This window comes from Salvelinus namaycush, chromosome 8 (genome assembly GCF_016432855.1).
Source record: "Salvelinus namaycush isolate Seneca chromosome 8, SaNama_1.0, whole genome shotgun sequence".
Taxonomy (NCBI): Eukaryota; Metazoa; Chordata; class Actinopteri; order Salmoniformes; family Salmonidae; genus Salvelinus; species Salvelinus namaycush.
In genome coordinates this window covers 34,415,282-34,431,541 of record NC_052314.1, presented here as the reverse complement: position 1 = coordinate 34,431,541, position 16,260 = coordinate 34,415,282, and the positions used below count along the sequence as shown (strand labels likewise).

The 16,260-nt window shown below is 41.3% G+C and overlaps 1 protein-coding gene across 1 annotated transcript in view; it reads right to left on the bottom strand.

Moving 5' to 3' along the window:
- Nucleotides 1-4,320: 4,320 nt before the first annotated feature.
- LOC120052629 (rho GTPase-activating protein 39-like) overlaps nucleotides 4,321-16,260 on the bottom strand; it is a 160,471-nt gene continuing 148,531 nt past the window's right edge. The window contains exons 13-14 of the mRNA XM_038999656.1: nucleotides 9,666-9,835; nucleotides 4,321-7,604 (exon numbers count right to left, since the gene is read on the bottom strand). Coding sequence (XP_038855584.1) covers nucleotides 7,410-7,604; nucleotides 9,666-9,835 — 365 coding nt within the window. The 3' untranslated portion in view covers nucleotides 4,321-7,409. The remainder of the gene's footprint in view (nucleotides 7,605-9,665; nucleotides 9,836-16,260) is intronic.

Here is a 16,260-nt window from a genome sequence, read left to right as displayed (position 1 = left end):
TGAAGGCATATTCAGACCATTAAAGAATGAATCACTCAGCAAAGGGTCTTGAGGAGATTCAGAGGTGTATAGCGCAGAGTACAATTGTTTGAATTGATCATTGATCTCTTTATGTATAACTGTGGTGGCACCAGACAGGGTCCTTATTTGTGGGATTAAACGTGAGGCCTCAGATTTACGGATCTGACATGCAAGGAGTTTACTGGCCTTGTCGCCTTGTTCATACGCTCTGTATCGAGCTCGCAAGAGTAACTGTTCAGCTTGCCTGGTAGAAAGCTCATCAAATTCAGATTGGAGTAGTTGGCGCTCTTTATGTAGATCAGAGGAAGGATCTGTAGCATACTTCTCATCCAATGTAGCTATGGCTTCGTTCAGGTCTCAAAGTCGCTGAGAGCGAGCTTTGTTTTGGTTGGCTGTATAAGAAATTATTTGGCCACGTAGGTATGTTTTGAGAGACTCCATATGGTAGAGCAGGACATACCTGGCGTTGAATTAATTTCTAGGAATAAGGTGATTTCAGAAGAAATGAAATTGACAAACTCCTTATCTGAGAGTAAAATGGGGTTAAGACGCCATTGATAACACATAGGAGGTTGCTGGGGAAACTCTAGTTTAAGCACTAATGGTGAATGGTCAAAAATAACAATACTCTCATAAGTACACCGCCAAAAGTTAGGCAGAAGTTTTTTGTCCAAAAAGAAGTAGTCAATGCGGGAGTATGTTTGATGAACATGAGAATAAAAATAATTCTGTCTATCTGTAGGGTGTAGGAAACACCAGGACTCACACATAGCATATTTTTGAAGAAAAGATTGAATAAGTAGGGCACATTTAGATGGGCCTGTAGTTCTTCGTGAGGAATTGTCAAGATCTAGGGACATTGTACAGTTGAACCCCCCCTAAAATCAACAAATGGGAATCTAAATTGGGTATAGCAGATAAAAAGGAAGAAATTAAACTTGTGTCATCCCAATTGGGAGCATAAACACTAGCTGAAACAAGAGGGGTAGAAAACAGTTTACCGGTTACTATGACGTATCGTCCCTTAGGATCATCAATGACCTCAGAAGCTAGGAAGTAGATTTATCAACCAAAATGGCAGGTGGTATGACATCTTGAGCCAGATCCAACATGTAGCATTGCCTTTAAATTGTTTAACTTGGGTCAAATGTTTCAGGTAGCCTTACACAAGCTTCCCACAATAAGTTGGGTGAATTGTGGCCCATTCCTCCTGACAGAGCTGGTGTAACTGAGTCAGGTTTGTAGGCCTTGCTCGCACACACTTTTTCAGTTCTGCCCACACATTTTCTATAGGATTGAGGTCAGGGCTTTGTGATGGCCACTCCAATACTTTGACTTTGATGTCCTTAAGCCATTTTTCCACAACTTTGGAAGTATGCTTGGGGTCATTGTCCATTTGGAAGACCCATTTGTGACCAAGTTTTAACTTCCTGACTGATGTCTTGAGATGTTGCTTCAATATATCAACATAATTTTCCTCCCTCACGATACCATCTATTTTGTGTGCACCAGTCCCTCCCGCAGCAAAGCACCCCCAACAACATGATGCTGCCACCCCCGTGCTTCACGGTTGGGATGGTGTTCTTTGGCTTGCAAGCCTCCCCCTTTTTCCTCCAAACATATCAATGGTCATTATGGCCAAACAGTTCTATTTTTGTTTCATCAGACCAGAGGACATTTCTCCAAAAAGTACGATCTTTGTCCCCATGTGCAGTTGCAAACCGTAATCTTTTATGATGGTTTTGGAGCAGTGGCTTCTTCATTGCTGGGATTGATTTGCACTTTTCGCACCAAAGTACGTTCATCTATAGGAGACAGAACGCATCTCCTTCCCGAGCGGTATGACGGCTGCGTGGTCCCATGGTGTTTATACTTGCGTACTATTGTTTGTACAGATGAACGTGGTACCTTCAGGCGTTTGGAAATTGCTCCCAAGTATGAATCAGACTTGTGGAGGTCTACAATTCCTTTTCTGAGGTCTTGGCTGATTTCTTTTGATTTTCCCATGATGTCAAGCAAAGAGGCACTGAGTTTGAAGATAGGCCTTGAAATACATCCACAGGTACACCTCCAATTGACTCAAATTATGTCAATTAGCCTATCAGAACCTTCTAAAGCCATGACATCATTTTCTGGAATTTTCCAAGCTGTTTAAAACTTCTTGTGAATAGGGGGGCGCTGTTTTCACTTTGAAAAAAATCGTGCCCAAATTAAACGGCCTCGTACTCTGTTCTAGATCATACAATATGCATATTATTATTACTATTGGATAGAAAACACTCTGAAGTTTCTAAAACTGTTTGAATTATATCTGTGAGTAAAACAGAACTCATTTGGCAGCAAACTTCCATATAGGAAGTGAAAAATCTGAAAACGAGGCTCTGTGTCAGGGCTTGCCTATTCAATTGGCTTTTATTTATCGATATGTATGCACTTCATACGCCTTCCACTAGATGTCAAGAGGCAGTAGAAGGTTGAATGGGGTGTCTAGCTTGATGTGAGGCCGAATAAGAGCTTTTGGAGTGGCAGGTCCGGTATTTTGTCAGTTTTCGACGGCGCGTGGGGGAACTCGACATTGTCTTCTGAAAAGCGTTCGGTATACATGGCGAATTGCTCCGGCTCTGATTTTATTTGATACATATGAGAAAAACATCATAAAATAGGATTTTTCAACCGAGTTTGATCAGTTTATTCAACGTTTATTGGGAATTTTGGAATTTTTCGTTCCATGCATCAAGAGATGATGGACACGTGAGCTCGACATGGCTAGCCAAAGTTGCTAATTCGACAGAAGAAATGGACATTCTAAAACCAAACAACAATTTATTCTGGACCTAGGACTCCTTGCACAACATTCTGATGGAAGAACAGCAAAAGTAAGACAACATTTATGATGTTATTTCATATTTCTGTGTAATATGTTGACTCCAACACCGCGGAGAATAGGTGAGCGCTGTCTCACAATAACGTATATTGTGGTAAAGTTATTTTTAAAAATCTAACACAGCGGTTGCATTAAGAACCAGTGTATCTTTCATTTGCTGTACAACATGTATTTTTTAGTAAAGTTTATGATGAGTTCTTTGATTAGATTCGGTGACTGTCCAAAATATCTCCGGAGATTTTGGTGAATTATTGCTACGTATTCACAATGTATAACCACGATTTGCAGCTCTAAATATGCACATTTTCGAACAAAACATAAATGTATTGTATAACATGATGTTGTAAGACTGTCATCTGATGAAGTTGTCCAAAGGTTAGTGATTAATTTTATATCTATTGCTGGTTTTTGCGAAAGCTATGTTTGCGGTGGATAAATGGCGTTGTGTGTTTGGCTATTGTGATGAGCTAATATAATTCTATATTGTGTTTTCGCTGTAAAACACTTAAAAAATTTGAAATATTGGCTGGATTCACAAGATGTTTATCTTTCATTTGCTGTACACCATGTATTTTTCATAAATGTTTTATGATGAGTATTATTTATTTCACGTTGCTCTCTGTAATTATTCTGGCTGCTTTGGTGCTATTTGTGATGGTGGCTGCAATGTAAAACCAGGATTTGTAGCTATAAATATGCACATTTTCGAACAAAACATAAATGTATTGTATAACATGATGTTATAAGACTGTCATCTGATGAAGTTGTTCAAGGTTAGTGATTAATTGTATCTCTATTTGTGGGTTTGGTGAAAGCTACCTATGCGGTGGAAACATGGTGAAAATATGCCGTTGTGTGTTTGGCTATTGTGGTTAGCTAATATAAATACATATTGTGTTTTCGCTGTAAAACATTTTAAAAATCAAAAATGATGGCTGGAATCACAAGATGTTTATCTTTCATTTGCTGTATTGGACTTGTGATTTCATGAAAATTATATTATATGATATCCCTGTCCCGTTAGGCTAGGCTATGCTAGTCAGCTTTTTTGATGAGGATGCTCCCGGATCCGGGATGGGTATCACTGAAAGGTTAAAGGCACAGTCAACTTAGTGTATGTAAACTTCTGACCCACTGGAATTGTGATACAGTGAATGATAAGTGAAATAATCTGTCTGTAAACAATATTTGGAAAAATTACTTGTGTCATGCACAAAGTAGATGTCCTAACCGACTTGCCAAAACTATAGCTTGTAAACAAGAGTGGTTGAAAAATGAGTTTTAATGACTCCAACCTAAGTATATGTAAACTTGCGACTTCAACTGTACATGCTGCATTGTTACATTGACATGGGAGTCAACTATGATGGATTGTCACTGTGTTAGTTAATAAAAAGTCTCACACAAACTATGAATATTTCACATTTTAATTGTTTATTAAACAATGTCGATTTTTGTTTGAGTGACAGACAGTGGACATTAAAAGAGAAAAGAAAATGTTGAGGAGCAGGGAGTAGGAGAAGTTAGAGGAAGAAAAGGAGGAGGTGAGGAGCGTACATAGCAGAGAGTACATAGCAGCTGATTCCCACCTTACTTGTGATCAATATCAGTCATTTTAATTACATTAATAATGATAATAACAGTATGGACACTAACTGTAAGAAGAACATATGTAGCAACAAATCAAAAATGAGAACCAACCAGTAATCATTGAAAACAAAGAGATTAAAAAGAGATTTAAAATCATCTCTTAAAGTGGAAACATTTATTTTTAACACTTCATGTTTGTAAATCCTTTCTGTAAGTATTTCATGTTTATTTTTTCATATATTTTTCTTTTATTTACTTTGTTTTTAAAAGTGGTGACCCGAAGTTCTGCATGCTGATTGGTCGATTTTCTACTGCCATCCCTTACACAAACACATACACACACACACATTTTTGTTCCTTCTTTCTGTCTCTGAGAGTAGTATTTTTGCAGTGCCCCTTGGTAGTCTATGTTGTTAACATGTGAGTGTATGCCCTCCTTTCCATTGTAGAAAATAGTTTTAAACATGTCAGTAAAAAATGTAGTATTGGCCAAAGTACTGAGTGAACAGTTCTACTACTTACAGATTGTAATTCAGCCATTGTTGAGAGGTAAATGAAGAGCACTTCCAATTGGAGACAGATTTTCATGTGAATATTCACAAATATGCATTTTCCTACCCGAGATGTTTCCATCAAACTGACCTGTTGTGGAAAAAAATCTGTGCCTTAAGACGTAGTGCACATAAAAATAACTTTTGCGGTTAAATGACCATGTACCGAATAAATAATACAAGTTAAATGGGGTTATGTAAAAAAAAACACCAAAAAAACTGCGTTATATTGCGACTGTGCCCACTCTGGTCTTGGCACGTGCTCTCTAGCCAACAGCTTGCAGATACAGTGCGCGTAGGATAGCCTATATGATGAGATTATTATGGACAAAAGAGCGAGATTATTTTAATATGTCAAAAGGCAGCCAAGTATCGATCATCATTTCTCTGGATTAAGACCCTCAATATTTATTGGAAAGGAGCATCAATCACTGCATTATTATAGGGGGAAGACGACACAACATATCATCACGTGACTCGACGTTTACTTCGATATGATGGTTATTTGCGGTTTCCAATTTCCTGTTTCCATCAGGACTGTCGTGAAATGTTTTATCTGACATATACTTTTTTTTGGATAGAAACCTGGTTACAGATCCAGAGGGTGTAGGTTATTGCTCTGTCAGTCTCTCTTGTTCAATGAGCTCTCTGATGTGTGTAAATACAGATTGAACAGAACAAAAAAAAAACAGCAGGACTTAACTCTCAGACACACAGAGAGACACACCAACTGTACCCTTCAGAGAGCACGTATTAACATGTATGTGCATATGAACATGTGATGTATATGTCCTACTGTATTGAAAACACACACAAGCACATACATGCCTACATGTCCACACTCATTCTCTCAAACATAAAGATGATGTGCATCCCAAAGGGCACCCTATTCTCTATATAGTGCACTACTTTTGCCCCAAACTAGTGCACTATAAGGGGAATAGGGTGCAATTTGGGACACACATACAGACAACGTGAATCCTAAAGTATATTGTCTAAGAAGAAGGCATTAAGGAAATATTGCTGAAATAAATACAAATAAATTAAATTATATAAAATAGTGGGCAAAAAACATAACTCTGTTAAAATACAACAAATCAATTAATAAAATAATAATATATATATTTTTAATCCATACCCAGTCAAATCAGCTATTAAAGAAAATACTTTTTTACAGGTCCAAAAGACAGGTAGTTTTTCTGACAGACAGACAGACAGACAGAGGTGGACGGATCTTAATTTAGACATTCAGAAATCATATCAGTATGAGAGTGTAGAGGTGTGCGCCATCTTGAGGATGTGTTGGGGGTAGATAGTGAGGGGCTCTAGGGGTAGAGGTTGTGTGGTTGTCTGGGTGGTCAGAGGGGTGAGTGGGGCAGAAGGGCCTATGTACCAGGCGGATGGGTGGTAAGGGCTGTAGGGGTGTCTATCACTTCTGGTTGCAACAGTCACGGTTGATTGGCAGTGCTGCGATGATCCCCTCTAGTACCTGACCTGGATTCGCCCCCACCGTCCCCAAAAATCTAAATAAAAAACTTTATTGACATCAGTTGGTTGGTGACAACAGTGCAGATGGACTGACAGGCTTCATGGCAGCAGAGACAGGAGAGGAAGCGAGACATCTCACGCCCTGCTTTTTTCTGGTTCGTATACAGTCAATGAACTAAACAGACCAGACTCAGCTGCTAATGCATTGGTACCTATGTCATCCCTTAAGCAGACCGGAACTGTGACCATTTTTATCAATGGTAAACAGCCTGAGTGGGACATCTTCATTTATCCACCTTCTTTGATGGCAGTTTGACTGTAGCTCTGGGTCCGGAGCTGATTTGTGGTCCGACACCCTGATTTCAGAAATTGTGTGTATGGATGTGTACTATACAAGTGAGTGTGTGTGTGTACGCGTCAGTAAATGTACATGTGAGAGTATGTCTATGTGAGTGTGTGTAACCCTGTACATCAGTGTGTGTGAGACGCAAGTCCCTGTGTGTAGGGTGGGAGTAGAGGTTAGAGGTCAGGGGTCCGGGTCAGGCTGGGTTGGGGCTCTGTCGGGGAGGTAGGGGGTCATCCTGTCCTGTGTGGATGGTTTTGGGGTCAGTAGTTGTAGTTTGGGGGCTATAGCAGGGTATATGGAGGGCAGTTGGAGTTGGGAGGTATCCTGGTCATCCCAATTGATGTTGGGGGGTTAGAACAGGGTCTGTGGGGCAGGTGGAGCCTTGGTGGATTTATGGGCACATTTGAAATTGGGGGGCAACCCGTGTGGTTTTTTTCATGGTAGAATAGTTGAAAAGTGGGGGGCTATAGCAGGGAGGGAGGCGCCGTATGTCGTATGGTAGTTTCGGGGTACAGTTGAAGTTGGGGGGCTATAGCAGGCCATCCATAAAGCTGGTGTCGAGGTGCTGGATGAGCACGCGGATGAAGGACATCTCTTTACGCGTGTTCTCAAAGATGATGCGTGGGTCGTCTGACTGGCAGCGCAGGCAGTTGGGAGCCATCACCATGGCCAGGTTGTTCACATCCATCTTAGTTATCACCACGTTGGTAGGCTGGCCAAACACCTGGAGGGTTAGAGAGACAGAGAGAAAGAGAGAGATGATGATGATGGGTGTGTTTGAGCAGGTGTGTGTGTGCGTTACCTGTAGGAAGAGGGTGCTGTGTGAAGTTAAAAAGTGTGTATGAATGTGGATGAGTGTGTGAGCATGAGTGTGTAGAGAGGATGATGTACTATATATCATTGTAAGATATTCAAAATAGGACATTACCCCGTTAAGATAACTGCTTTTCCAAAGATATCTACAGTGCATTTGGAAAGTATTGAGACCCCTTGACTTTTCCACATTTTGTTACAGCCTTATTCTAAAATTGATTGAATTGTTTTTGTTCCCTCATCAATTTACACACCATTCCCCATAATGACAAAGCAAAATAGGTTTGTAGATTTTTGTTGTTGTAAATAATACAAATTTGAATAAAAATCACATTTACATAAGTATTCAGACCCTTTACTCAGTACTTTATTGAAGCACCTTTGGCAGCGATTAAAGCATTGAGTCTTCTTGGGTATGACGCTACAAGCTTGGCACACCTGTATTTGGGGAGTTTCTCCCATTCTTCTCTGCAGATTCTCTCAAGCTCTGTCAGGTTGAATGGGGAGAGTTGCTGCACAGCTTTTTTCAGGTCTTTCCAAAGATGTTTGTTCGCGTTAAAGTCTGGGCTCTGACTGGGCCACTCAAGAACATTTACAGTCTTGTCCTGAAGCCACTCCTGCGTTGTCTTGGCTGTGTGCTTAGGGTAGTTGTCCTGTTGGAAGGTGAACCTTCGCCCCAGTCTGAGGTCCTGAGCGTTCTGGAGCAGGTTTTCATCAAGGATCTCTCTGTACTTTGCTCCGTTCATCTTTCCCTCGATCCTGACTAGTCTCCCAGTCCCTGCCGTTGAAAATGCGGCAGGGACTGCTGAAGATGCTGCCACCACCATGCTTCACCGTAGAGATGGTGCCAGGTTTCCTCCAGACGTGACGATTGGCATTCAGGCCAAAGAGTTCAATCTTGGTTACATCAGACCAGAGAATCTTGTTTCTCATGGTCTGAGAGTATTTGGGTGCTTTTTGGTAAACTCCAACCGGGCTGTCATGTGCCTTTTACTGAGGAGTGGCTTCCATCAGGCCACTACCATAAAGGCCTGATTGGTGGAGTGCTGCAGAGATGGTTGGCCTTCTGGAAGTTTCTTCCATCTCCACAGAGGAAGTCTAGAGCTCTGTCAGAGTGACCATCAGGTTCTTGGTCACCTCTCTGACCAAGGCCCTTCTCCTCCGATTGCTCAGTTTGGCCGGGTGGCCAGCTCTAGGAAGAGTCTTGGTGGTTCCAAACATCTTCCATTTAAGAATGATGGAGGCCACTGTGTTCTTGGGGACCTTCAATGCTGCAGACATTTTTTGGTACCCTTCCCCAGATCTGTGCCTCGACACAATCCTGTCTCAGAGCTCTACGAACAATTCCTTCGACCTCATGGCTTGCTTTTTGCTATGACATGCACTGTCAACTGTGGGACCTTATATAGACAGGTCTGTGCCTTTCCAAATCATGTCCAATCAATTGAATTTATCACAGGTGGACTCCAATCAAGTTGTAGAAACATCTCAAGTATGATCAATGGAAATAGGATGCGCCTGAGCTCAATTTCGAGTCTCATAGCAAAGGGGCTGAATACTTATGTATATAAGGTATTTCTGTTTTTTTATTTTGAATAAACTTGCTAAAAATTAAAATAACCTGTTTTCGCTTTGTCATTATGGGTATTGTGTGTAGATTTTTGTTGTTGTATTTAATCCATTTTAGAATAAGGCTGTAAAGTAACAAAATGTGGAAAAAGTCCAGGGGTCTGAATACTTTCTGTACAGCTACAGTAGGCTAGCCAAGATGAATGCTAGGTGTCTTTTTGTAGCTTTCTTTTTGCAGACAATCAACAGTAGCCTCTGGCCATCCTATTGCTACTATGTTCACTATTGAAGGTTTACTTTTGTAAATCATTGTCCCTAAAATAAATAAGCTCAGGGAGTGGATTGATGAGAGCTTCTTTTTACACTGGACTTTTGTATGTACAGTATAGTGTGTGTGTGTTACCTGTAGAAAGCGTATGAGGTAGCAGAGCACCAGTCTGTTGATGTGAGGCAGGCCCATGACAACGTTGACTGCAGCCTCAGGGTCATCATAGTGAGTGATACACTCCTCATAGAACTCATGCGGAATCAACGGCTCCTCCAACTCCCTGTACCAAAACTTCAACAGAGATGCTGGGGGGAGAGAGAGAGGAAGAGAGAGGGGGTAGACTTGGAAAGAGAGAGACAGGGAAATTGGAACGAGAGAGAGACTGAAAAATAAGAGTAATTTGTTCGCTCTAGCTATCTACAGTGTAAGTCAATTAAAAAAAATCAATGACAGTCCAATCAAGAGACAGAAACAGTTGACTGGTCAGACACACAAACCCCTCTCCCTGGCCAGCACACACTGAGACTAATGCCTCAATCACCCAGAGTACAGACCAGAACAAAAGAACACCATTATAGTTATCTATGTGTGTGTGTGTGTGTGTGTGTGTGTGTGCTTGTGTGAGAAAGAGAGACCCAGCTAAAAATTCTAGGGAGAGACATTTTTTTGGGGAAAAACGTATGACATTATAAAATCCATGTACACAAACAACAAGTGTGCAGATAAAATAGGCAAAAAACACACACATTTCTTCCCACAGGGCCGTGGGGTGAGACAGGGATGCAGCTTAAGCCCCAACCTCTTCAACATATATATCAACAAATTGGCACTAGAAAAGACTGCAGCACCCGGCCTCACCCTACTAGAATCTGAAGTCAAATGTCTACTGTTTGCTGATGATCTGGTGCTTCTGTCACCAACCAAGGAGGTTCTACAGCAGCACCTAGATATTCTGCACAGATTCTGCTAGACCTGGGCCCTGACAATAAATCTCAGTAAGACCAAAATAATGGTGTTCCAAAAAAGGCCAGGACCACAAATACAAATTCCATCTAGACACCGTTGCCTTAGAGCACACACAAAACTATACACACCTTGGCCTAAACATCAGCGCAACAGGTAACTTCCACAAAGCTGTGAACGATCTGAGAGACAAGGCAAGAAGGGCATTCTATGCCATCAAAAGGAACATAAATTCAACATACCAATTAGGATCTGGCTAAAAACACTTGAATCAGTTAAAGAACCCATTGCCCTTTATGGTTGTGAGGTCTGGGGTCCGCTCACCAACCAAGAATTCGCAAAATGGGACAAACACCAAATTGAGACTCTGCATGCAGAATTCTGAAAAAATATCCTCCGTGTACAACGTAGAACACCAAATAATGCATGCAGAGCAGAATTAGGCCGATACCCCCTAATTATCAAAATCCAGAAAAGAGCCGTTAAATTCTACAACCACCTAAAAGGAAGCGATTCCCAAACCTTCCATAACAAAGCCATCACCTAGAGAGATGAACCCGGAGAAGAGCCCTATAAGCAAGCTGGTCCTGGGGCTCTGTTCACAAACACAAACACACCTCACAGAGCCCCAGGACAGCAACACAATTAGACCCAACCAAATCATGAGAAAACAAAAAGATAATTACTTGACACATTGGAAAGAATTCAAACTAGAGCAAACTAGAATGCTATTTGGCCCTAAACAGAGAACACAGTGGCAGAATACCTGACCACTGTGACTGACCCAAATTTAAGGAAAGCTTTGACTATGTACAGACTCAGTGAGCATAGCTTTGCTATTGAGAAAGGCCGCCGTTGTCAGACCTGGCTCTCAGGAGAAGACAGGCTATGTGCACACTGCCCACAAAATGAGGTGGAAACTGAGCTGCACTTTCTAACCTCCTGCCCAATGTATGACCATATTAGAGACACATATTTCCCTCAGATTACACAGATCCACAAAGAATTCGAAAACAAACTCGATTTTGATGAACTCCCATATCTACTGGGTGAAATACCACAGAGTGCCATAACCATTTGTATATCGTTACAACACTGTATATATACATAATATGACATTTGTAATGTCTTTATTCTTTTGAAACTTCTGTGAGTGTAATGTTTACTGTTCATTTTTATTGTTTATTTCACTTTTGTATATTATCTACTTCACTTGCTTTGGCAATGTTAACATGTGTTTCCCATGCCAATAAAGCCCCTTGAATTGACAATTAAATGTTTTTGTAATGTTACCCGTAAAATGTGTCATGACTGGCCAGTTCGGGTCAGGTTACTGTGGATCACAGTCCTACAGAGACATCTCTCACTCCCACAGAGGGGGAGAGGGATAGATGGGGGGGGGGGGGGGGGGGGGGGGGTTATGATACCTCACACCCATTGTAAATCTTAAGGCAGCAGATGAATCCTTTGTCCTCTCAGTGTGGAGGTTTGGAATGTATGGTGGGTCTATGGAGAATCTACCTCAGAATGGTAACATGCAATAAATGGACTTTGGGACAATATATTTCATCAGCCAAAATGGTGGTAACAACGATAGGGGGAATATGAAAATGAATGTTGTTTTTGTTGTTATTAAAAGTTAAATTATGACGTTATAACGAAAACATTGTAACTTGAAGAGTTTTCATAATATGTACATGACTTTTACATACTGTGCATTGTGTAGAAAATATCCCAATCAAAGATAATGTTTTTGTAAAGATGAACTGTGAATTTAGTTGTCTAAACTAGATCAGAGTAAAATCCATACCTTGCCTCGTAACTAGATACCCCCCAGAGAACTTGCTATAAAGATGGAAACACCCCTTTGTGACCCGGGGGTATTAAACATGTGAGTTAAGAATTTACATATCAGACTAAGTTGACCGCGCGCTGCAGCCGAGGTCCACGACTATTCGTGACCCCAAAACGCAACACGAGGTTGAAGAAGACAAAGGAACCTCTTAACAATCAATGCAACGGTTGAGTAGCTGTATCTAAGAAGGTCAATTCAAGCAGGACCATCCGGTTATTCTCTCCAAGGAATCGTGTGTCTACATTCCTTTCATTCCCACGCTGGAATTATTTGCAAAAAATAAAAACTGAAATATAACATTTACATAAGTATTCAGACCCTTTACTCAGTACTTTGTTGAAGCACTTTTGGCAGCGATTACAGCCCTGAGTCTTCTTGGGTATGACGGGTCAGTCACAGTGGTCAGCTTGGCATACATGTATTTGGGGAGTTTCTCCCATTCTTCTCTGCAGATCCTCTCAAGCTTTGTCAGGTTGGATGGGGAGCGTCGCTGCACAGCTATTTTAAAGTCTCTCCAGAGATGTTCGTTCAGGTTCAAGTCTGGGCTCTGGTTGGGACACTCAAGGGCATTCAAAGGCTTGTCCCGAAGCCACTCCTGCGTTGTCTTGCCTGTGTGCTTTGAGTAGTTGTCCTGTTGGAAGGTGAACCTTCGCCCCCAGTCTGAGGTCCTGAGCGCTCTGGAGCAGGTTTTCATCAAGGATCTCTCTGTACATTGCTCCGTTCATCTTTACCTCAATACTGACTAGTCTACCAGTCCCTGCCGCTGAAAAACATCCCCACAGCATGATGCTGCCACCACCATGCTTCACTGTAGGGATGGTACCAGGTTTCCTCCAGACATGACGCTTGGCATTCAGGCCAAAGACTTCAATCTTGATTTCATCAAACCAGAGAATCATGTTTCTCATGGTCTGAGAGTCTTTAGGTGCCTTTTGGCAAACAACAAGCGGGCTGTCATGTAGGGCTGGGCGGTATACCGTATTTTACTACATACCAGTATTTATGCATGGACCGTTTGGGTTTTTACTTTACCTTCTATAACGGTATGTGATACGCTGTGTGTAACGTCCATTTTTATAGTATAGTTTACTCCGCTACTTGAGTCATCCCTCTCCGCTCTCTCTCTCTCCATGCCGCTTTCCACACAGACCTAGTACCACCCCGTCACTCAAGTAGCGCATTTGTTGTTGCTTGACCACGAGACACTTTTGTTCAGTCTGCATGGTCAATGTAGCACATCCAACAATGTTGATGACAACGATGTTGTTTCCACTTTGATCGTAATATAAATCCACAAGCGTTCTATAATTACAATATTAGTTTGTGTTTCTTACATCTGCAAACAGCTAGTTTGTATTTTCTTAGCAAGTTAAGTTAAATCGTGTTAGCCACTAATGCTAAACGCTAGTTAGCTGCCTAGTAAACTAGCTTATAAAAGTACTGAGTCAGGGCAAACGTAGCTAGCTAATACGTCCTGATACCAGTACTGGTGGAGACTTAAATCAGCATGTTGTTTGTGCAACAGTATTTTCTAAATCAAAGAGGAATAGGCGAAGCATGAATATGTTGGCTATATGAATAAAGATTTAATGTAGCGAAAGATTATAGGGTCCCCTAGGAAACACTGAACATCACTTTGGTTCCTACCCTGTCACAATAACTCGTTCATTGCATTTTCATTCGTCGTCATGTCAAACAACACTGTAATCAAAGTGCCCACTATAATTTATATTCTAACTATAGAATTATAATAAACATTCTAATTTCCATGAGTTCACCCAAGTGTTTAGATCTGAATCGCAACATTTGGTTAAAAATAAGGCCCAGTATTTTTTCCCATATCGTGTGGAAATGAGATCAGTGTGGAAATGATCTCAAATGAGTGCAGGAAATGCAGAAATTGATGGAAATGCAGGAAGTTATTTTAGGTTGAAGTTGAATTGAAGAGTATAAAACAATCCGAATGGAGAAAGACCCATTGAAATTATTTAGAATATATGTTGCCACCCTAGGGTCACACACTACTCATAAAGCAAATGTAGAACTTTTATTAATCAAAAACATAAAATACCGTCAAATACCATCATACCGCCAAAAATGTGAAAAATACCATGATATGTTATTTTGGCCATATCGCCCAGCCCTACTGTCATGTGCCTTTTACTGAGGAGTGGCTTCCATCTGGCCACTCTACCATAAAGTCCTGATTGGTGAAGTGCTGCAGAGATAGTTGTCCTTCTAGAAGATTCTCCCATCTCCACAGAGAAACTCTGGAGCTTTGTCAGAGTGACCATCGGGTTATTGGTCACCTCTCTGACCAAGGTCCTTCTCGCCCCAATTGCCGGGTCGTCAGCTCTAGGAAGAGTCTTGGTGGTTCCAAACTTTTTCCATTCAAGATTGATGGAGGCCACTGTGCTCTTGGGGACCATCAATGCTGCAGACATTTTTTGGTATCCTTCCCCAGATCTGTGCCTCGACACAATCCTGTCTTGAAGCTCCACGGACAATTCCATTGACCTCTTGGCTTGGTTCTTGCTCTGGCATGCACCGTCAACTGTGGGACCTTATATAGACAGGTGTGTGCCTTTCCAAATCACGTCCAATTAATTGAATTTACCACAGGTGGAGTCCAATCAAGTTGTAAAAACATCTCAAGGATGATCAATGGAAACAGGATGCACAAGAGCTCAATTTCGGGTCTCATAGCAAAGGGTCTGAATACTTACAGTTGAAGTCGGAAGTTTACATACACCTTAGCCAAATACATTTAAACTCAGTTTTTCACAATTCCTGACATTTAATCCTAGTAAAAAATGCCCTGTCTTAGGTCAGTTAGGATCACCACTTTATTTTAAGAATGCGAAATGTCAGAATAATAGTAGAGAGTGATTTATTTCAGCTTTTATTTCTTTCATCACATTCCACTGGGTCAGAAGTTTACATAGACTCCATTAGTGTTTGGTAGCATTGCCTTTAAATTGTTTAACTTGGGTCAAATGTTTCAGGTAGCCTCCCACAAGCTTCCCACAATAAGTTGGGTGAATTTTGGCCCATTCCTCCTGACAGAGCTGGTGTAACTGAGTCAGGTTTGTAGGCCTCCTCGCTCGCACTTACTTTTTCAGTTCTGCCCAAAAATTTTCTATAGGATTGAGGTCAGGGCTTTATGATGGCCACTCCAATACTTTGACTTTGTTGTCCTTAAGCCATTTTGCCACAACTTTGGAAGTATGCTTGAGGTCATTGTACATTTGGAAGACCCATTTGCGACCAAGCTTTAACTTCCTGACTGATGTCTTGATGTTGCTTCAATATATCCACATAATTTTCCTACCTCATGATGCCATCTATTTTGTAAAGTGCACCAGGCCCTCCTGCAGCAAAGCAACCCCACAACATGATGCTGCCACCCCCGTGCTTCACGGTTGGGATGGTGTTCTTCTGTTTGCAAGCCTCCCCCTTTTTCCTCCAAACATAACGATGGTCATTATGGCCAAACAGTTCTATTTTTGTTTCATCAGACCAGAGGACATTTCTCCAAAAAGTACGATCTTTCCCCATGTGCAGTTGTAAACTGTATTCTGGCTTTTTATGGAGGTTTTGGAGCAGTGGCTTCTTCCTTGCTGAGGGGCCTTTCAGGTTATGTCGATATAGGACTCGTTTTACTGTGGATATAGATACTTTTGTACCTGTTTCCTCCAGCATCTTCACACGGTCCTTTGCTGTTGTTCTGGGATTGTTTTGCACTTTTCGCACCAAAGTATGTTAATCTCTAGGAGACAGAACGCATCTTCCTTCTGAGCGGTATGACGGCTGCGTGGTCCCATGATGTTTATACTTGCATACTATTGTATGTACAGATGAATGTGGTACCTTCAGGCATTTGGAAATTGTTCCCAAGGATGACCCAGACTT